Source organism: Xiphophorus couchianus, chromosome 9, assembly GCF_001444195.1.
Source record: "Xiphophorus couchianus chromosome 9, X_couchianus-1.0, whole genome shotgun sequence".
NCBI lineage: Eukaryota > Metazoa > Chordata > Actinopteri > Cyprinodontiformes > Poeciliidae > Xiphophorus > Xiphophorus couchianus.
Genome location: NC_040236.1, coordinates 13,180,042 through 13,201,694, shown reverse-complemented (window position 1 = coordinate 13,201,694; position 21,653 = coordinate 13,180,042). Strand labels below are relative to the sequence as shown.

At 37.8% G+C, this 21,653-nt stretch overlaps 2 protein-coding genes across 4 annotated transcripts in view; both read right to left on the bottom strand.

Moving 5' to 3' along the window:
- Window positions 1–252: 252 nt before the first annotated feature.
- On the bottom strand, window positions 253–12,042 carry rnf11b (ring finger protein 11b). The gene is made up of 3 exons (XM_028028479.1): window positions 11,489–12,042; window positions 3,666–3,835; window positions 253–2,486 (listed from the first exon to the last, which is right to left on the bottom strand). The coding sequence occupies exons 1-3, from the start codon at window positions 11,609–11,611 to the stop codon at window positions 2,315–2,317; spliced, it is 465 nt and encodes a 154-aa protein (XP_027884280.1). The 5' UTR covers window positions 11,612–12,042; the 3' UTR covers window positions 253–2,314.
- Window positions 12,043–13,303: 1,261 nt separating this feature from the next.
- ttc39a (tetratricopeptide repeat domain 39A) overlaps window positions 13,304–21,653 on the bottom strand; it is a 28,307-nt gene continuing 19,957 nt past the window's right edge. For all 3 annotated transcript variants that reach the window (XM_028028033.1, XM_028028032.1, XM_028028034.1), the window contains 14 exons: window positions 21,526–21,593; window positions 21,376–21,440; window positions 21,121–21,220; window positions 20,779–20,844; window positions 19,340–19,448; window positions 19,187–19,254; window positions 19,050–19,109; window positions 18,549–18,710; window positions 18,178–18,269; window positions 17,418–17,538; window positions 16,736–16,847; window positions 16,081–16,195; window positions 15,805–15,921; window positions 13,304–15,103 (listed from right to left, as the gene is read on the bottom strand). In XM_028028033.1, the coding sequence (XP_027883834.1) occupies window positions 14,989–15,103; window positions 15,805–15,921; window positions 16,081–16,195; window positions 16,736–16,847; window positions 17,418–17,538; window positions 18,178–18,269; window positions 18,549–18,710; window positions 19,050–19,109; window positions 19,187–19,254; window positions 19,340–19,448; window positions 20,779–20,844; window positions 21,121–21,220; window positions 21,376–21,440; window positions 21,526–21,593 (1,370 nt within the window). In that variant the 3' untranslated portion in view covers window positions 13,304–14,988. The remainder of the gene's footprint in view (window positions 15,104–15,804; window positions 15,922–16,080; window positions 16,196–16,735; window positions 16,848–17,417; window positions 17,539–18,177; window positions 18,270–18,548; window positions 18,711–19,049; window positions 19,110–19,186; window positions 19,255–19,339; window positions 19,449–20,778; window positions 20,845–21,120; window positions 21,221–21,375; window positions 21,441–21,525; window positions 21,594–21,653) is intronic.

The following is a 21,653-nucleotide window of genomic DNA, read 5'->3' as shown; positions in this document are numbered from 1 at the left end:
GCAGTCCTGCAGTTTTTAGATGTGCCACAGGTACAAAACACTGGAATGAAATGACTTAATGACCTCCTCCTTGTGTAGATCAGTTCTCCAGAGCCTTAATGACCTAATTATTCTATTCAGGTGGTGCAGCAGAGGCACATCTAAAAGTTGCAGGACTGCGGCCCTCGAGGACTGGAGTATGAGACCCCTGCTTTATGTGTTCAAATGACCTGAAACGGAAATTTAGGAAAGCAGTGAAGCGCCCCCAGCAAGTTGTGCTTCTTTGCATTTTTATTTGCTTTTAATACAGAGCATATGCATATGTAATCTTACAAGAAAAGTTATTACAAGCATTCACAAACACATACATACTCCATCCACATGTGAGAACACCTTGCCATTTTGTTATTTAGAAATTAAAAAGGAACCACCTTAAAAACACTCAGTCACATGAGTTTGGTGAAATTTCAATAAATAGGTCAGCAAAAATAATGAGTCAGAGTCCAACAGCACTCCATTTTGTGATTAAGCAACGTCTTGTGCAAAGACGTGGAGACAAAGGAAATGTTTCAGTCTGTATACAGACTCCAATCCCGGGCCAAAACTTGAGATAAAGTAGCTGGAAAACCTCTAATTTTGTCAGTTCAGCTGCACTAAAATTGAAGCAGAGGGCATTTTGTTGCCACATTATTTCCAAAAAAAGAATGAAAAGTTTCACCATACAGAAGTCTCTCACATGTGTAAAGTATAAGGCCAAGAAGCTCCACCTAGCGGATGGCGGACAATATGTACAACAAAGATAAAAAGTAGTGTGCAAAAAACAAAAGTACAGATGGTTGATCAGCTTTCTATGAAGGTTTCCAAAAATACTCAGGGTGGGAAGCCTTAAAGCCTGTAACACATAATTTTTAACTCTCAATGAGAGCTTACTTGTTTTCTTATTTAAAACATGATCCAACTTATACAAGCAGGGCAGAAGGAGAATATAACAAAGTCATTTAATTTGTTTGTGCTCTTTCAGGTAAACTGGGGGACATTGAGAATGGAAATGTAAAAATGTAGCAGATCAATAAAATTGAGACCTATTTGTGCCACAAGGGAAAATTACATTTAAACAGAAATATGATTAAATAAAAGACAACTGGTTCTAAATGCAAACTACTAAACATATTTTGTCTTTGTTTTGATGAGGCCTCAAAACATTTTCTCTTGTATTTGCTGCCAGTTTATAGATGCAACAACTCTTATGGGGATTTTCATATAGAAGATATTGTTGATCACATTGTAAAAATGTTGAGTCTATTGTTCTAATCTGACTACAATGTGCAACAAAAAAAACAAAAACAACAACAAAACCAGAAAGCTGTTGAGTTGTGCTTTCGCTAATAATCTGAGGGATGAATCCAAACTTTAGACAGGACAGTTTTACCAGCAATCCATCACATTAGTAAATAAAGAACATACACTGCATGTCCTTTTGTTATGTCCACACTCTTGGTGAACACAGATTCAACAAAGCCCTTTAAGTTGGAAAACAAAAACACTTCACAAAACCACAGGACAGTCAATCAAGCCGTTAACCAGTCATGTTTGACAGAAAGGATCAGTACAGACAAACAGAACTGGGCCTGTGTGCTGAAGACGACTAGTGGAGGCCTGTGGTATCTCAGAACTAAACATCAGTAGTCTTAAGTTGGACGTCCATCTCAAATTATCCCACCTGCAGTCCGTTTTGCATCAGAAACAGTTTCTCAGCTAATGTGACTCTGCAGTTCTTATATCTGCTGGAGATCATCTCTTTTAGCTTTTATTATGAACTCTATCAGTTACCAGCAGTCCACGAGACATAATATGCAGCCCAGTGATGAAGGTCAGATGTCTCTTGTCACTTCTTGTGGACACATTTCTGAGGCTGGAGGTCAATGACGGAATTGTGTGTGTGGGCGTGTTTGTGTATGCACACACACACATTATATGCTTAAAGTCTTCTAAATCATGACATTTGCTCAGGCACGCTTCAGTTCTCTTCTCCGATTCCTACCTTCACCCCAGCTGTCTGCACTACTGTCTTTACTCCATCAGTCCTTTCTCAGATACAGTCCTGTCCAGCAGGCTAACTGAGGAAATGTTGCACAAACACAGTCATTAATATGCCTTCACATTTAAGTACATATATCAGCACAGAAACAGAATTGAGCCAACATTTTTAACCCTCCTCAAATCATGACCTAAACTTCATAATCTTACTAATCCGGGATATAAGTTAGAAGTGAGGAGGTTTAGGTTATATAATGTGTGGGTAGATTTTGCTGGTCCAGCGTGATCCAGGAGGCGGTCAGTTGGTCTCGTAGGAGGAGAGTAGTGCTGCATCCACAGGCTCCATGCAGGAGGGGCAAGTGAAGGATCTCATCAGCCAGTCGTCTATACAGTCCATGTGGTAGATGTGCATGCAGGGCAGGAACCGGATGGGGTCTCCATAAACAAAGTCCATCATGCAGATGACACACCTGTGGAGGTGAACACAGAATCTCGGTAACAGCCTGTATGCTTACTAAACTGAGTTTGTGTTGACAAACCCATTACTGCAACAGAATGGTTTCTAGGGTTGCACAATATTAGAAAATCTTGCGACGGTGATATTATTGGTAAATATTGTGAAGGACTCCTAAAACATATTAGCCAACAATCCAGATCCACACAGTCTTTTCAACATGAATATTGCTAACTCTGATTTTGCAATAACGATATAATGGGAAAATCACCAGGTGCAGCCAAATCAATCACATTTGACATGAAATATTTGTCAAAGATGATTTATCATAAAAAAAAAATTTTTTTTAATAAAAAATTAAACAACTTTCATACAGATCAGCTTTTAGTCTTTTCATCTCCATCTCCTCTAAAGCTCATAGATGGTGCAGAGTTATACTCTCAGAGCACAAGGAAGAGGTGAGCAGTAATTAAATGACGGTCGTTAGCCGATTCTTAATTGGATTTTGGTCTAGACTTTGACTGAACCACTGAACCAAAACAATACTCATTCTGGGTGTGTTTAAGGTTGTTATCCTGCTGGAAGATGAACCTCCTTCCAAGCCTTTTTTAGCCTCTAACTGTCTTATTCCAGGATTGATCTGTATACAGTTCCACCATATTCCACACACACACCCCATGAGGTCTTTTAGCATACATATATATAAAATGTATGGACATATGTGAACTCACCTCCATTATAAGCAGACGTTTAATGTTTTACATAAGTACAACAACATCATTTGGAGCGAGTAATAGGGTAAACTGGAAGGATTTGCATGCTTGAACACGATTCTTGGTTAAACTAAGTCACATTTCTCAGCAGAGTCTTGCCCACTGGGGAAGGCTGTATCAGTTTGTTTTCCTTTCATTTTAACTGCATGCGTCTGCCCTCTTCCCACTCACCATTAGCAGCCCGGGTCTGGCAGGCTGACAGTTTCTAAATGTTGTGTGCTTGGTTCAAAAGCCTACAGCATCTTTAGCAGACGAGATCAAACTAGCTTCTCTGTCCCTGCTGAAGAGAAGCATCCCCACCAGGTGATGCTGCCACCACCACCGTGTGTCACTACAACAATAGTTTAACCAAAGTGATGTGCAGTGCTATTACAGTTTGGTAACCTGAATATTACCCCGATCAGCGTTAGGTTTGTACTCACTCTCTGATCTTCTTTTCAGAGCCATCGCGGCCTGGGTCGTACACACCCTTCGGGAGGTGTTGGATGAGTCCAATGCGTTGAGCGATGCGGACCTGCTCCTCTTCAGTCAGCTGAGTGGCCAGCCGGGCCTGGCTGGGTGTTGGGTGGTAGATAGGCACGTGGATTTGCTCCTGCAGACAGAGACTCTCATTAAAATATATCCAACAACTATCTAACAGTCTTGATAAATGTGGGTAGTGAAGGGAAAGACTTGTAGTAAATTAAGTTGCTTTTGCATTTTTACAGTCAATTTTCAGAGACAGACCCAGTCAAAGTAGCCCATAATCCCTCCACCTCAACCTGTACGCACACTTTAGAAGCCGCAATCTTTTTCTGCTTGGCTCACATCCCCCACCACTGGCCAAGACTGGCTAAACTGGCAGTGAGCCTCCAAAACTAAACTTTATCACCGGAGGTTAGACTAACTTGACAATAAATTTGGTTTACTAATATCTACTCACTTTATGAAACTCACAATGGCAACAAAGATAAAGTAACAGACAGCGGCCATGCGTAAAATGAAGCATAAAAATGGTGTATAATTGGGTAATATACAATACCAAAATCACAGTAATATCTCTACAAATCAAACATGTTTAAAGGCACTGATGTGTGAAATTCCTCAATATCTAGAGTGAACTTACAAACGAATGAAAATACTCAGTTGAATGTTTAAGTGTCATAACCCAACACAAAGCCTTTGTTGTAAGCATGACCGTTACCGTCCTATAATGACTTGTGAAATATTTTCGGTCACTGCTGTCAGCAGACAGACCTTCCAGTCATAATGTGAGGCTGTAGGTGGAAATCAGTCAGAAGGTGGTAGTGTTTCCCTAGAGCTTGCTTGAACAAGCGGTGGCCACTCTGCCCTCATTTGGCTTACTGTCACACTGCAATAGTCTTAATCTTTAAAGACTTTCTAATCAGTTCACACAAAAGTATTCGCACCCCTTAGCATTTTCCACATTTTGTCAGCTTAAAACCACAGACTGATTTCATTGACACTTCATTTGATAGATCAACAAAGAAACACACAAGAAAGCTTACACATTTTCAAAATTGTCACAAAACACTAATAACCATTGTGTCAACAAATTCCCCCATCAGAGATTGAAATCTGCAGATTTTCAAGAATTACCAGAGAACTCTTCACCGTTTCCTTTCTTAGAAAGCCAGCCTGTTCAGATGGGCGGCCATGTTTTGGTAGGCTTGCTATACTCTTTGCAGTAGATTGAACAGCGACCTATGTGATGTTCTAAGCTTTAGATATTGTTTTATTATCCAACTTTGCTTTAAACTTCTCCACAGATTTTTCTTCAACCACTTTGCTGTGCTTCTTAGTCTTCATGATGCCGTTTGTTCGCTAATCTCCACAGAACTGCTGAAGTTATACTGGGGTTCATTTATGTTCAGGTGGAATCCATTTAGGTGACTTCAGGGGGAAACTGGTGCCATTTTATTTAGGAATATTAAAGGAAAGACTCCAAATTATGCTGTATTGCTCGGATGAAAATATATATATATATATTTTTCCTTCCACTTTACAATAATGTATTAAAAAATGCATCAACAACGTGGTTGTAATGTTTACATGCTACAGAAATTAAAGTGATAAATGTGCCATAGCACAGTGTTCTCTGCTAGAAACCGATTATCCACATTTTTGAACACAGTGTCTTAATTCTTGTTTTCCATTCACTGAACTGACTTTGTGGTCTGGACCGATTCCTTTCCCCCTCCGTCTTCACACACAATCAAACGCTCAGCTGTTATTTATGGTGCATGTTTTGCTTCCTCTTCTTACACTTGAATGAATTGACGGTTTACTTCTTCTTTTTCAGGTTACAGAACCAACACATAATGCCAATGCAAGGCCCCAACATCCAATCACAGATCAATAATCCCAATTTAATGTAATGTTTGTAGCTATTTTGAGCAAATTGAGCATTTATTTATAGTAGATGCTCTTTTAGAGGGGAATAGTTTTTTTTAGAGTCAGCTGTTAAAACATGCCAGCTACTAGTTGAGCTTCTAGCAGCAGAGCATCTAAAACTACAAGTCAGCAGATTTTTCTAAATTGGCTGAGCTTGTCTACTGCTCCCCCGGCTTCTTTAGTTTACATTGAAGAAAAAAAGGCTGACAGTATGGCTAGGATAAAAGCTACAAACAAGGCCTCACAGTGGGCAGCAGCTGTGCTTGGGTGCTCAACTATGCGACGGTCAGCAGTTTAATTGTCACATATCTGTCCCACTTACTGCCTTGCACGTCAGCTGTACTGACAGCTGCTAATTGAGTGACGTCAGGGTAACCAAAGAGGAGTTAGAAAGGTAGAGGGAGGTGAAGGATGGAGCTGAAGAGCAGATTTTGATCTCGTCTGCTAAAGATGCTGTAGGCTTTTGAACCAAGCACACAACATTTAGAAACTGTCAGCCTGCCAGACCCGGGCTGCTAATGGTGAGTGGGAAGAGGGCAGACGCATGCAGTTAAAATGAAAGGAAAACAAACTGATACAGCCTTCCCCAGTGGGCAAGACTCTGGTGAGAAATGTGACTTAGTTTAACCAAGAATCGTGTTCAAGCATGCAAATCCTTCCAGTTTACACTATTACTCGCTCCAAATGATGTTGTTGTACTTATGTAAAACATTAAACGTCTGCTTATAATGGAGGTGAGTTCACATATGTCCATACATTTTATAGATATATGCTAAAAGACCTCATGGGGTGAGATCTAAAAGACCTCAGGGGGTGAGGTTTTTTTCAATTGAAAAAATTTAAAAAAATCTTTTTCAATTTTCAAATACAATTGCAAAAAATAAAATCCATTTGCTGAAATAATATATTTTCTTGCAACCTCATAATTTATATCAGTGAGCACTTAAGGAATGAAACAACTGAAGCATAAAGAGGTTGCAAACTCTGACATCCACAATTTTAGTTTGGCCACTTCAGAGTCTGATTGTTTGAACAAGACACCTGCACTGCAGACAATACAAGGAAAGCACTCAAATCAGATGCAAAGCCCACGGACGTTACCGTCACAGGAAATATTTGTCAACATGGTAACAGGACAGACAATACCATTACAGTACGGTATGACATCACATAATCTATTTAGGAAGCTTGGTCAAAGATACACACTCTGTATACACTATGTTGTACTAAATGATGCAAACCTTAACTTGGGCATAAAATACAGACAATTATTTGAGAGGATATGAAGTAAATATGAAGAAAGAATTTATTTTTGTTATAAAACTTTTCACAAGCTAAAACTGGCAGAACAGTTCAGGTTAATGTGCATGACTAAAAGGCTACAAATGTCTGCATGAGGGCTGTAAATGTCAGATGAAGGGCAATGGATAGATGTGGGAGAACAAAATAATGCAACACAGGCCTCGTCTGGAACATCCATCCTGAATGATGACAGAAAATGTGTCACTGACCTGCAGCGCAATGTCCTTGCCATCCACGAAGAGTTTTTCTAACCTCATTTGAGAAATAGTAATGTAAATAGGGGGATGGTGATGAAAGCGGTGACTCTTTTAAACAAATCACAACATTAAAGAAAATTTTATCTAATCTGTCACTTCAGCATGAATATCAGAGACTCAACATATCTGAGACATGGTCAAACCACAGTTAACACACTACAGCCAAAACACTGAATTAGAATCAAAATGCTCTTAATTTCACTAAGAGGAGCAACTGGACTGTAGCAGTGTAACCAGGCAGTCTCAACAGTGTTAACACACAGATCTGTCTTTATTGATTTATGACTTGAGATTCTATGCATATTTGTAATCGTTCAGCAAAAAAACGACTTCTGGCTTTTCCTTGGAAAATCTTCTTCCTCTGAAGTCTCTTTCACAAAACTATTCTATTGTAAAACCACCAAGACCAGCCAGTCCTGAGCTTCCTCTGGTCACTCAAAAGTGAAGCTGTAAATTTTGAAGGAACAAGCTGGGAGTTTGGCACCACAGGGCCACTGATGTCAGCACAATTCTTAAATGTGCATCTGAAGTCCTGTACACTCCTTTTTAGAGCAATGGCGTACAAAGTTAGTGACATAACCATGTTGCAGGTCAAGCACATAATTCAAATGTAAATTATATACATTACACCTTATTGTCTGAACATATTTCTAGTATTGTTTAAATTCTGTGACAGGCTAGTCACACAAATAATGCCTCATCATTAGGCAGCCTGCCCTCGTTTGACAGCACACACACGCATGAGCTGCAGTCTGTTGCTTACATAATGGCTCACTGTTACCCCTAATTACAAGAGATAAAGATAGTTACAAAGACTTGAGTCCCAGACGACGAGCCTAAGTCAAGTCTAAATTATTTGTTTTTGTGATTGTGGTGTGACTTGGGTCAGACTCTGAAACTTAGTTCACCATCCCTGGATGTAGCATCATTTTAAGGTCCATTTGTCTAAGTGTGGGGTGTAATTTTGTCGGAAGGTTTATTTCTTTGATGTGCGATTACATTTTATTTTAGAATTGTAATTCAGATTAGCTAACTGCATAATTTCAGTGAGCCAAGACAAAAAGACTGCATCATAACCCTTGCCACTCTAAATGAGTTTCATTTTTATTTTCTGAAAATCTGAATTTGTTTTAGGAAACAAGTGAACTAATTTATGTTTTTTTAGCACATACATTAAAAAGCTTAATTTACATAGAACATAATCCTCATTTCTCCAATCCACCATAGCTTGCTAGACGTTGCTGGTCTACACATTGCTCCATCACACCAGTATTGCTTCTGACATAAAATCAAACCAACTACAGTTTCTTCTTTTGATGAGTAAACTAGGTCATTTGTGCCTAAGAGCTAGACATCCCTAGATGTGATGGGTTGAATGTTAAAAATGTTATCAAATTCTGGGTAAACCTTAAAACCCTACATTTACAGAGATAATGTTTGGTTTTCCAAATGCATTTTTGGCAAAATGTCCAACAAAGGCTGAAAGCTTTCTAATTTGATTATCTCCCAAAGAGGGCGGGCGTCTTTGCACCTGATATCTTAGAAACTCTATCGCAAACACAAAAGCAATCTACACAATTAAATAACACAGTTATAGAATCATACCAAGAAAATTTAAAGCTTAGGCAAGCTACTTTTTGATTTTCAGAATCAATTATTGTAAGATAAAAAAAGATCCACTGAATGTCTTGAGGCAGAATCAAGAGCACAATGAGGAGCTGCCTAAATATAATAACTTCAATTAGAAAACAAGAAAAATACTTGATTCTTAACTACAAAAAAACTCTTCTTAAATATATTGAGCTGAACTTTAGGCACAGAGAAACGTGTGCAAGTTTTTCATGGTTCAGACTGTGAAAGTGCTGAGTCACCATTAAAAAGTTGGCAGATTTGACAGAGTTGAAATCGGAGCATTTCTGATCTTAACTCAGAAAACCTCTTATGAAATTTTGTCAGTTCAACCAGACCAAACTATAAACAGACTTCTTCAAAAGAACATAAATACTGTATAAGAGGGCTGTTATAGAAGCTGCACAACTCATGTGTTTATTTTGTCATCCCTCTTCTGACCACAGCTGACAGACCTAATTACACAGTGGGAGGGATATGCGTGTATAATAACGGGTGGGTGATAAAAACAAAACAGAGCCTCTCCTAATGGGGAACGTCATCTACATTGCTTTGACAGACATGAAACAAAAAGCTGAAGTCAATACTTCTGGCCTGAAACGTTTCACCTATTGACTACATGATGTGTGTTCAGTAATTTCGTGTTGAAACAAAATATATTTAACTACATAGTCAAGTCACACTTTTTTCCTATTACCTAAAACGCAAATCCCAAAGAATAGGTCAAATAAAGAAATGTAAAGAAATTATAACAATGGCAACTTTCTGTACTTGGTAATTATTCAGTAATACTGAGGGTTGTTCAATAACACATTAAAAGGAGGAGAGAGAAAAACCCAGCAAATCCACTCTGCACTTACTTGATGGTAATAGGGGAGTAAAATTGACCTCAGTTTAAAAATAGTCCAATTAGAAACCTTACAGTCAATTTTTCTTCTGTTGATTAAACTATTAAAATGTGTGGAAATAAACACCACAGAATTCACCTGGGTATTTTGGAAATCCAGACATTGTAAAATACTGAGCAGAAACTGCAGGAAAGAACAAAAACAGATTATAGACTGTGGCATAATCCAGTGTTTAACAAACCTGATCCTCAAACCGCCCTGTCCTGCATGGACCAGAAACATCTAAACATGTAGAAATGTTGTAGGAAAATTGTCTTTAAAGTGTATCAAATGCAAGATCATGCACACATCTAAACTCAAATTAGAGAGACCAATTAACCCAACAGTAATGAGTTTGGACTATGGAAGGAACCCAGAGGACCCGGAGAGAACATGCAAACTTTAGGAAGACACCAGGCTGGGATTTGAATCCAAAACCTTCTTGCTGTAGGGTAACAGTGCTATTTACTACTCCACTGTGCTGCTAAATGACATCATGATTCTTTTCTCTTTTTTTTAAACTTTATTAAAAAGATCATAAAAAATTAGTTAGGTGGTGAACAATGATCATGAGTCAATTTACTTAAACCTGGCTGAACAGAGTTAACTAGTTCTTGTTATGTATGAACTGGTAAACAACCACCCAGGATAATCTTAGACGCTATCTGTAAGCTTTATCAAAAAGGAAGATGTAGAAGTCACCTCAGAGATGAGATGGTGTTGAAGTACAAATTCGGATAAGCTTACAAAAACGACAAAAAAAACAACAAAACCTGACAGCAGAACATGTTGGAAAGCGATATGATTATGATTGTTCAGATGTGGAGAATGTCTGAAAACCCCAGACTCTTCAGAGAGTAACCAAAATGGTTGACCAATAAGCCAACAAAAACTTAAGTAAAGCTCCCCTACTTGGTAGGAAATGTCTGGTGGGAGACAGCTGCTTTTCATACATTTCAACATTTTTTATTTGTTCTTTTATCTTGAACATCTGAAACGCTCTTTCATATGATCAATAATACAACAAGTTTATGTTGTACCGACATTGTCTCCCATACTTTAAAAATGTGTATTCTAAACCCAATGATAAGGTCTGGGTTGACTGAGTAAGTCATATAGCTACATCCCAAAATGGACAGAGATAATAACACGAACAACAACAAACATATTTGCAGTGACAACATGCTCTGATATGTTGTCACTACAGATGACAACATATAAGCCTACAGAAATTAGGTCACCAGGCAAACAAAGTTGGTGCCTGAAGGTTGTCAGTCAAATGAAGAGTTGAGTAACTTCAGTCAACATTTTATAAAACTAAAATATTACAAGTTCAGAACTGTCCATGTTAAGATAATAAAACTGAAAGCACGTATTTATTTTATGATTCTTCACTTCAACCAAATGTCTGTGGTGGTATGGTTTGTTTCATTTTTTTAAAAATGACTTTTGCATATGAATGTAAAGGGAATTATTGCTTTATTAAAACTACGCCCGGAGGAAGGACCTGGGGATAAGAGGATTAGTTTCAATGCTGTGAAGGGACGGGGCCAGTGGGTTGGATTTCCTCCTGTAGGGTGATGTTAGATCTGTAAACAGCTGATACAGCTCCACATGATGTTTGTTTAAATAAAGACAGCCATCAGCTGCTTTACAGACAGGTATGTTCACAGTGACAGATCTCTAAGATGGTCCAAAACTGAAAAAACATTATTATATATTATTTGAAGTTCAGCACTTAACATACTGTGTGGTTTAGGTTTGTTATAAACTTACCTGATAAGGGGGCGGTGGCTCCTGATCCAGGTCAGCACCGTCTCCATAACTGGCTCGGTCCGACTGGGATTCATGTAGCAAAGATATATCATCCGAGGTCGGAGATTTCAAACAGTTTCCCATCTCCTTCCTCTTCTGTCAAACTGGACCTCCACCCCCTGTCTGTGTCGGTGTATTTCACGGCTCACTTTTAACAGAGAAGGTCAGCAGAAGCGTCAACGGGGCGTTTTTCCCATTCACAGCTGAGAAATATCCTCTCCCAGACGATGGGAGGGCTGCCTGTTCAACAACAAAACATCCTTCAGCTAGCAGCTAGCCGCACAAAAAGCTAGCCAGCTAACACCAGCTTCGACTCCGAACGAGAATGTTTATACGCAAGATACAGGAAATAAAAAGCTTTGACAATATTTTATATCTACTAAGCCAACCAAGAGAAGAAAATATTCCAGTCTCTTGTTGTAAGTGACAGAGGAAGGTGCATTTTCCCTGCCTGAAAGCTGTCCGCTTGAGAGGGACTTTCCAATTTGAGAGCAGCTGCTGAATAACGACAAAGGTGGTGATGTAGCAACGCCAAACACCGCCCCTTTAAAAAACTAACCAATAGGCGACGACTTACACTCACGATGATCTTGGCAACAACCAATCAGATTTGTGGTCACATTGGCTTACGTCGAAAACATAAACATAGACCTTTAATCTGTAAATGAGTCGTTTTTCTGGAATACACTGTTTATTATTATGAATTGGAAGAAATGACGGACTTTAAACCCGTATTTTAAATAAATAAGGGGACTTAATTCTAAATTTTGTACAATATTTACCTTTGTGACAAAAACCTCAACGTTTAAAGATGAATATTATACCTTTTGTCGAATTGAGACAGAGATCGTAATATGTTTATTTTTTTAATTTCCCTCTCTTATCTGCGTTTAAGGGTGTCATGGCGAAATTTCTTATTGAAAAGCCAAACACACTATCAAAATCAGAGCTACGTGTTATAGTTGAGTTTAGATGTAGAGATGAAATTTTCTGCTTCATAATTAATATAATGCTCTTGTTGGAGAAATTTCAAAAATCAGTGCAGTGAGGGTTAAAGGTGGTTGACATTTGTAAAAAATAAATTCTCTGGTGGCAATTGTTGGTACATTTAAAAATAATTGTATCTAAAACATGTTTTCTGTTGTAAACTTTACGTTTTTACCATCATCAGAATATCTACAAACCTCTTATTACTAATTGTCAACTTTCTGTTTCCCTGGGGTATTAGTATGATTAAACACAGAAGCCATTGGCTGCAAAGCTGGATGAGGAACCAATTTTGGCTGGATTCACAGTGAAAACAGTGATAAAGAGGCATTTCCCAAGCTCACTATTAGAAGACTGCATCTAGGACTAAAGAGTGGTATTTTGGGGTCATCAAGCCCTACATATTAGACAACCTGTTACTGGGGAGTCATAGCAAAAAACAAACTGTTTCTATCATCACACATATAAATGTGAGGGCTATGTTCAATACATGATGAGAAGTTAACTGAAAGTCAACAGCAGACATGTTGTTAAAACCTTCTTCCCCCAATACTGCATTAACAAGCTTAAGTAAAAGGTTGGATTTTGCTAAAATTCAAAGTTGAGATTATGCTACTGCAGTAAGGATATAAATTAAGCAAGAGCATCGACATATTTGTCGGCTTCTTAGACAAATAAGAAGCAGACAACAAAGACGCAAGCTGTGCCTCTTTGTTCTATAATAAATACTACTTTGTACTGTGTACTTTCAAATATGATCTTAGATGGAAAAAAGAAGACAGTTTAGAATGGGGTGTTCAGTAAGACATTATAATTTCATCATAAATTACAACAAAAACATTTACATGAGTCATTCTGCTCAGTGGGTAACCATGCCCAATATAATATACAGAGAGTAAACACCTACAACTTTTAGTTTAGAATTTTATCCATCTACAGCATATGTAAAATCAGAGGGAAAATTAAAATATACTTTTTACTAATTGTGTAAAATGTAATATTTTACAGAAACATTCCATAAACTGACTGGATTTACATTTATATGATTACAATTCCTCCACCATTAAAATAAGTTTTGCAACTGACTCCAAGTAATCAAATTATATCCCTATGTTCTCTTGTATAGAAATAAATCATAATTTTTTCAACTCTTCAGACCCCATTGGAGTTCATGAAAGGCTGTTAGACGTGCACAGCCTTTCGCAGTAACCCATCCACCAATCAATTATGAGGAGAAACCATATTTGTTGTGCACAGACACTCTTCAGCAGGATGTGGTTGTAACTTTGGTTCCTTCTGCAGGTAGTTCTAGGAAGGAGTTGGCTCAACGGAGAGCAGCATAGGGGTGTCAACAGATAAATCTCACAATATGCACAGGCTGGAGTGGTTTGTGGTGAATAAGAGTTTCCTTCAACATGTAAAAGGATGCAGCAGGCAGACAAGCAAACAGCCCTGATCACTTTGAAAGGCCGGTTTGTTCAAGCTCAAGTAGCCCTGGAACCAGTCCCACACACCATGAGGCAACAAAGAGGGAGTCTGCCTTTCTAAAAGACATGTTTATCTGTCCTCTTAAAACAGGACAATCTGTGTAAAAAGGTGCAGCTTACAGTAGATAAATCTACAGGACATCTGCAAGTCTTGCTGGCTTTTTGACTTTGGCGAGTTATTTGGTCTATGCAAAGAGAAAATAGAGGCTTTCAGAACCGATAGTTTCAGCCTCATGTCTGGAAACAAAAAGACTGAATGAGTCAACTAAAATAATTCTTACTAACCACTATTTGACAAACTGAAAAGCCCCCCCTGAAATTTCCAATAAAAGGCTCCTTCATTCTGGAAAACACAGTGAACCAATAATTATACACACACAAACCTATTAAAAAAGGATTTAAAAAATTTGGTCAAGTTGGCTCTGAATTTTTATACATAGCAAAATATATGTACATGAAAAGATTTTGGGAATCTTATAACAAATAATTACGTCTTACCTTAACTCAAATAAAAACTTTTGTTCATTTGTACATTATATGATGGTGGGGGGAAAGCTTGTATATCGTATATATATGTTTATATATAAACAAATTTGACTTTGTTTGCCACTCTTATGTTTTTAGTGAGCAGCCATGATGGAAGACTACAGTATTTTATAAACACATGACTGACTTCCAAACTTGTTTCTATTTCAAGTCAGATCAGCAAGTGAAGCTCCATGTAATATTTACATCCTCTTAAAAGAGGATGTAGAAAACAGAGGAAGATGTCAGTTAAGGCCAGTCAGAGCTGCAGATGTCCACGCTAATTTGACACATAACACCAAAAATCAACAACAAGAAAATAAACAATTGCCTCCAGATTTGATGAACAAATAAAATAAACACGTCAGCCCGAACGGGCTGCAACTGGTCGGGCTGGATGTCGCGCTGTGGGGTTGCAGAAGCAGAAAGCTGCCACTGCGCTGGTGTGCCCTCCTCTACCCGTTAGGGACTGGAAGGAACATGGGCGCCGTTCTCCCCAGTCCCCTTAGCTTTGTGCAAAGCAGCCTGGATACGGAAGTGCGTCCGTGATTCCATGGAGTAGTTTTTGTAATTGTGCCTAAAACAGAGCAGGAGAAAAAAAAGCCAACTTAAAATATGTCAAATGATATTATTGTGTAAATTATAGGCATGTAATGGATAAAAATATTTTCTGTTTAAATGAGACAAAAATAGGTAATTTAAATCGTTTCTCTTTACATGTAGATGAGTTGTACAGCTAAGCCCAACATTGTTACCACTCGCAGATTTAGATTTCAAATGTATTTAAATCAACCAAAAATGTTATTCGTAATGAGAAGCATTTCTCTCAAAAGCCAGTGTGTTTATCTGTTTAAAAAGGTTACTGATCTGTTTTTATTTACACTTAAAAATTTTATTGATCTGTTTTTAGTTATATTTTATTGAGAAATGCCTTTCTGAGTAATTAATGAAAAAACCTATACCGGATAACAGAAATCAAACCATTGTTATAATTGTTGATCAGCTTTTCATTAGTATTTTTTAGATTCATCTTTGGTGATGATCTCCAAGACTTTGAGGTTGAAAGGCCTCCTTGTCATCACCTTAATTTTCAGCTTTCTGCACAGAGTCTATTCATTTCAATTTGGAACTCTTGCTGGGCCGCTCCAAAATGTCAATATTACTTTCAGTCAGAAGAAACATGGTGCTAAAATTAAAAGGTTACTTTGAACCTAAATATGCCACAGGAATAAATCATTTGGGTTCTACTGCAAATATTTGGTGACTTCAAACACTTACTTTGCCGTTTCTAGAAGTTTAATAGCTTCATCTCTTCTCCCCTGCTCCAGGCACAGCAGACCGTGCTCAAGTAGGGCATTAGGAACCAGGTAGTGGTCATATTTTATCTGAGTCTCACTGCAGACAACAACAAAACACAACAATGACAGTTTAAGTGTTGTGTTGTGTGGCTCTATGCTTATTGTCTTCTAGAAAGATCCTGTTGTTTAGTTGCACAAAGATGCTATTCTCAATTTCTGCTGGCTGCAAAATACTTCATCTGTGTATGAGGCTTACTTGCAGAGGACGAGGATAAAGTAGTGTTCAGCCTCCTCTCGGTGTCCCAGGTGCTTGAGACAAAGGCCCTTCAATAGGCTCAACAGACACTGATCGTCTACGGTGTATTCAGTCCCTGACAAAGACCAAGCACCAAAAACACAACATGAGTCATCGTGTCATTTATTTAACGATCCATATAGTGCCTTATGAAAGTATTTATTGTCTTAATATGGAAAGAAAATAATCTGTGGTTTTCAAGATTTTTCACAAGCAAAAATCTGAAAATTTACATTTGAATGGGCAGAAAGTTCTCATCCAAATAGGCAAACCTGGGAGAGATGAAGCCAAAAAGTCTTGCAGGATAAATTAGAATGTATTGATTCACAGGAGCTTATTATAAAGGCATGCTGAACTCTTCCGATTTTAATTTATAAACAAACAAGTATCACTTTCCTTCCACTTTGAAATCATTCACTATTTGATGTTATTCTATAGAAATACCATTAAACTGAATTTGAAGTTGGAACATAAATTATGCAAAGGTTAAACTTTAGAAGGCAATGCATGAAATATACTGGATAAATTGTAGCTACTGTTTTAAAAAAATTAAGTTTTAAAAATTATCTTAATTTAAATCTGATATTACTTTATGGCACTGTAGAGTTTTGCATACTTGGAAAGCTTTCAAGTGTTGCCTGGGCTTCATCCAGGGTTTTCAGCATGCCCTCAGTCAGGTCTTTGTGTTTTCCAATGACTGTGTAGCCATTCCAGATGTACATCATCTCCTGGACATCATCCAAAAAAAAGGCAAAATGATTTACAGGTAGTAATTATCATCATTTCCTATTGTCAGAACAAAGTATGTTGTCAGCAGCTCACCAAAACTCACTATGATTACAACTACTTTAGAAACTAAACACAACAATGCTTACTGCAGATATCTGAATTTTTGACTGGTTTATTCCAATATTTACCTTGCATAAGTATCTTGACTTAACAGCCATAATGCCAGTGAGGAAAAGCTGACTGATCGGAGGACTGGACCTCTGCTTATATAACTGGGTTTAATAGGTCTAACATTACAGAGCACTTTTGTTCTCTAAGAAGCTAGATTTGGGTCTCATTAAAGAATAAATGACAGCTTATGAGAGCAAATATTCTGGTTGCAGCTTTGATTCATTTAGTTGATGACTTTCTTGGACAAGAGCAATGTCGTGTGAAATTTTACTGATGGAAAATTATCGAGCAGGATGTCTTTGACAAACATTTAAGCTTTATCACCAATGAAACTCTGTTGAAATTTTTGACACACCACAGGGACTTTTAAAGCAGCACACTGATTTTCCAGTACTGACCAGTGGAGGAGCTGGGAGAGGAACTGGATTTTCCCCAAAGTAGCGGCGGGCTTTCCTGATCGCAAACTTCTCTGTTGGCAAAGATTTTCCTGCAATTTTCTGTTTCAGCCCAGGGACCTGCCTGAAACATGATGCAAAAAGAACATAAATAACAGCAACATGGAGACCATGTGAGAAAACTGTAGGTCAGAACTTCTTAAAATATCCCACATTTATCCTTGAATCTGTTTTTTTTTTTTCAACTAACTGTGGATATTGAAGAACAAAAGAAACATCCTAACAGAAAGAGGGTGACGAGCTTTTTTTTTGTTTAAATATAGACAAACTGAAGTGCAAATAACTAATATATTCCTGCAGCTTTGACTACGTTTTACATGTGTAGCAGCCATTTTGGATGCAGAACTCTTGACAGAGGCAGGATTTTCCAGGACTTCACTGGTTGCTCTGTTCCATTGTTCCAACTCCAAACCTTGTACATTTAGAGTACTGACTACAATTAAAAGGTGATATATCTATCTCCAAAGAGCCACAGATGCTAATAAAGACAAAACAAACCACATCCCTGGCTAATATCACTAAACTAAACTAATCAAACCTAAGGACCATAGGTTTAGGTGATTAATTCATGATCCACTTTCTCAGCTTTACACATCAACAAAAAAAAAAAACTTTACTATGGTTCTACGTATCTCTAACCTATCAGGATGAATTATCTGTTTCACTCTGCTGTGAGTAATGTGAGCATTATCTGGGTTCATACCTGAAAAGAGTTAGCGCACTCTCCCCGAAGGTAAGGCAGTCATCCTCAGTCAGCATGCTGAGATAGGCTGCTTTCATATAAGCATACGTGGCCTGAGGGAAAATAAAACATGCTTACCACAGCAATGTCATCAGACCTTTAGAAATGAGGAAAAATAAACCCACAAAGATCTGGGATATCTCAACAGAATGTATTTTTTCATGTTTCTCTCCTGAGCTAAGAATAGATTCACAACAGCTTAACTAAATCTGTAGTGGGAATATTTATAGATGTGCATCAACATGAAAATAATTCACTCATAATTCCAGAAGTTGATTAAAAAAAAAGTATTTTTCTTCCAAACAAATATTTCTCAGAGTACATAGTCAGACCTTGGACCACGAGTTCTCCTTGCTAAGCAGGTCAGCGTAGAAATAGGCCATCTTCCAGTGCGTCTTGTATGTGAAGCACCACATCAGCTCCCAGTAGCACATGTGGTGAAACTGTTTCCACTGCTGCTGAGCCTCACAGCACTCCTCAAAGAGCTTGATAGCCTGCACACAACACTGGTCGTAATTCACTGAGCCTGTGCATTTTGTAAATTGTTGAGTCCTGCAAAAATAAATTCTTTCCAGCATTACGCTGGTTCAAGCTAATTAGTACCAATTTTATCTATTGTATGAATTAATTTTTAAAAGTTACATATTTGAATGGATTTTTCCTACATAGTAAAATGAGTTATTTACTTTTTTGTGTTTAAAGTGTTGAGCATTGCACAAAAAGTATAGAAACAGAGTGGTTGTCTTGTTGAAGCACCATATGTCTCCTGATTACTAAGCAGGTAATTTAGTGATATTAAGACCTTTGCTTTAAGGCAAAACGAAGATACTTACCTCATCCAGGTTGCCTTTAATCTCTTCTATTCGACCAGCAAAGAACAAAAAGATGGATCCCTGTAGAAAAGCAAAATATAATATGCTATGGAACAACACAAGTCAAAAACAAAATAATCAAAAGTAGTATTGCAAACCTTGGGGTATTTTTTCAGGTATGGTTGCAAAAGTCTCTCTGCATCTTCAACGTCTCCTTCCCCAGTGCCTGTGAAAAACATTCAAAACTAATTCAGTTTGGTTTGTTTGCAGTTTTTTTTTTGCAGCCTGGTGTTTGTGTGTCTTGGCTTTACCCAATATGAAGCTCATGAATGTGTGATAACACAGCAAGAGCATATTACACAGGAACGACCTGAAGGTGCTTTCTGCACAGCCTTCCTGAAGCTGTTGAAGACCAAACTCCTGCACACAAACAGAAAAAGATAAAACTAAACGTGAGTCAAGTTTCTGATAATGGAAGGTCAACTGGAATACAAGCAGTAAAACCAAAGCATGATCAACACACTGATTCAGGTTTTTGTGACAGCAGGGCAGAGGATGCCGCCTGTCTGGTTTTAAACACGTGAGCTTGATAAACCAGTCTGCTGCACCGCTGCCCTCTGCTGGAGAAGTCAAGTCACAAATCAAACTCTGAACATCATCGGGTTGATTTTTATATTGGTTACGTGAATGAAATTTGAGACATTAGTAGCACTGATTCTAATCATGAAAGAATCAGTCATAAAAAGAGAAACTTATAAAGTGATGAAATTGCACTTTCATTACTCATCATGATCAGAGATTCAAAGTCAATTTTGCAGCTGAGGAGTTTCATTTCACACTTTCACTGTATGTGTCAGGTCCAACACCGTCACATCAGTCTGTTTCACCAGAAATCATAATTTACCACTAAATTATTATTGCTACATTAAACTAATTATTTCCATCTCATTACATAATGACCAGAAGTATGTTAAAGAGAGCAGTAGAATCCTCTGCAATTTTAAAAACTTAACAACAAATATTCTCTTGTGTCAGACAGGATATTAAAGCTGGAAAAAATTTTACCAAAAGGATGTTCGATCAACTGAATAACATATTCATTACATACAGAACAGTCTGATGAAATGATCTGCTGGTTTCTTGTAACAAACACTAGGAAAAGAGCTCAAGTCACAGCTAAGTCTCTGCTTTAATAAATGTTTATTGACTATAAATTATTAAAGGATTTAATCACTTACATTTATCAGACAGTTTTATGGTACAAGAGTTTTAGATTCTAATGAGTTTAAAAGCAAACACAAGACTTATCTTTTTTGTTTAGCCTTTGGTTGAATTTCAACAATTAGGATTTTTTTATAATTTAAAGTTAATTATACCTGTAGATCCAGTGCACTTTAACTATATTTTGATTGTATTTGAAGTATTTATTTTGTTTTAATGCTGTAAATGAAGATGTTAGATTACTTTGAATTATTTTTATTCCTCTTTTTATGAATTATGATCTTCCTGTTGCCCCTCATTGGTACTTTACAAAACAATGCCCCTCAGGATTTTTATGCTCTCTGGTGTTTCCTGATCGTCATCAGCAAAAATTATATTTCCTCACATTACTGTACACTTTAAATTTAGTCTTGGTTATCTAATTTAGTTAGCTTGTTTCTATATAATGTGGAGCCCTTTGTGTTGCCCTTGTTGAGTATGAAAATGGACTCATCAATAGGAACCAAGTCACTGGTTAAGTTTAACTCACCTTATTACCGGAGAATCCTACAAACTCCAGCAGCTTGAGCGTACGTGTGGGCAGCATGGAAATCATCTACAGGAGGCAGAGAAGTACATGAAACGCTCAGATGACCACAGGACATTGGTCTGTTATTAAAGTAAGAATGAGTCACAACAAAATCCTGAATTTCCAAACTAGGACTTGAACGTGGTCACGTCAGACCATAATGATTCTTTATGGGGTTTTTTGCTTTGCTTTTTGCTTCTAAGAATCTGAACATGTTAAATCTGTGTTTTAAACATTGGATCGGATCTCTAAAACATTGCATTCACTTTTAGACTCTGATAGTTGTATTTTCCCCACACGTACTAGATTGAAGGCTCCGACTCCCAGTTTCACACCGCCCTCAAAATGGCCGTGATTGTCGCCGTGGGTGTATCCAGTCGACTTCAGGACGGTGTGGAGCTCTCTGAGAGGACAAGATAAATCGGGAAAACAGAACTGATGCTCATTATCGGATGTTGCCAAAAAGTGTGCAATAACACATTTAAAAACAAAACAAAAAGTTCATAAAGAAGCAGGAAAATTTAAAAGTCAGAGTATGGATATGGTTGAGAGTCTCACTTGTATGTCTGGTAGCTGTTCCTCACTTTAATACCTCCTTTGATGAAGCTAATCATGTTTTCATCCTGGACAGAAATGGAGCAAAAAGCTTATATACAGACAGATTCAGCTGCACACTGCAGTGTTTGTGTTTGATGGGTGACGGCTGACCTGAAGGAAGGTGAGTGCTGCCCTCTGCAGGAGACATTCTGCATAGCAGACCTCGGCATGCAGTTCCTCTGAGGTGAACATGATTGCATTACAAATTACCTTCATCAATGCAATTCATCAGTTTGAGT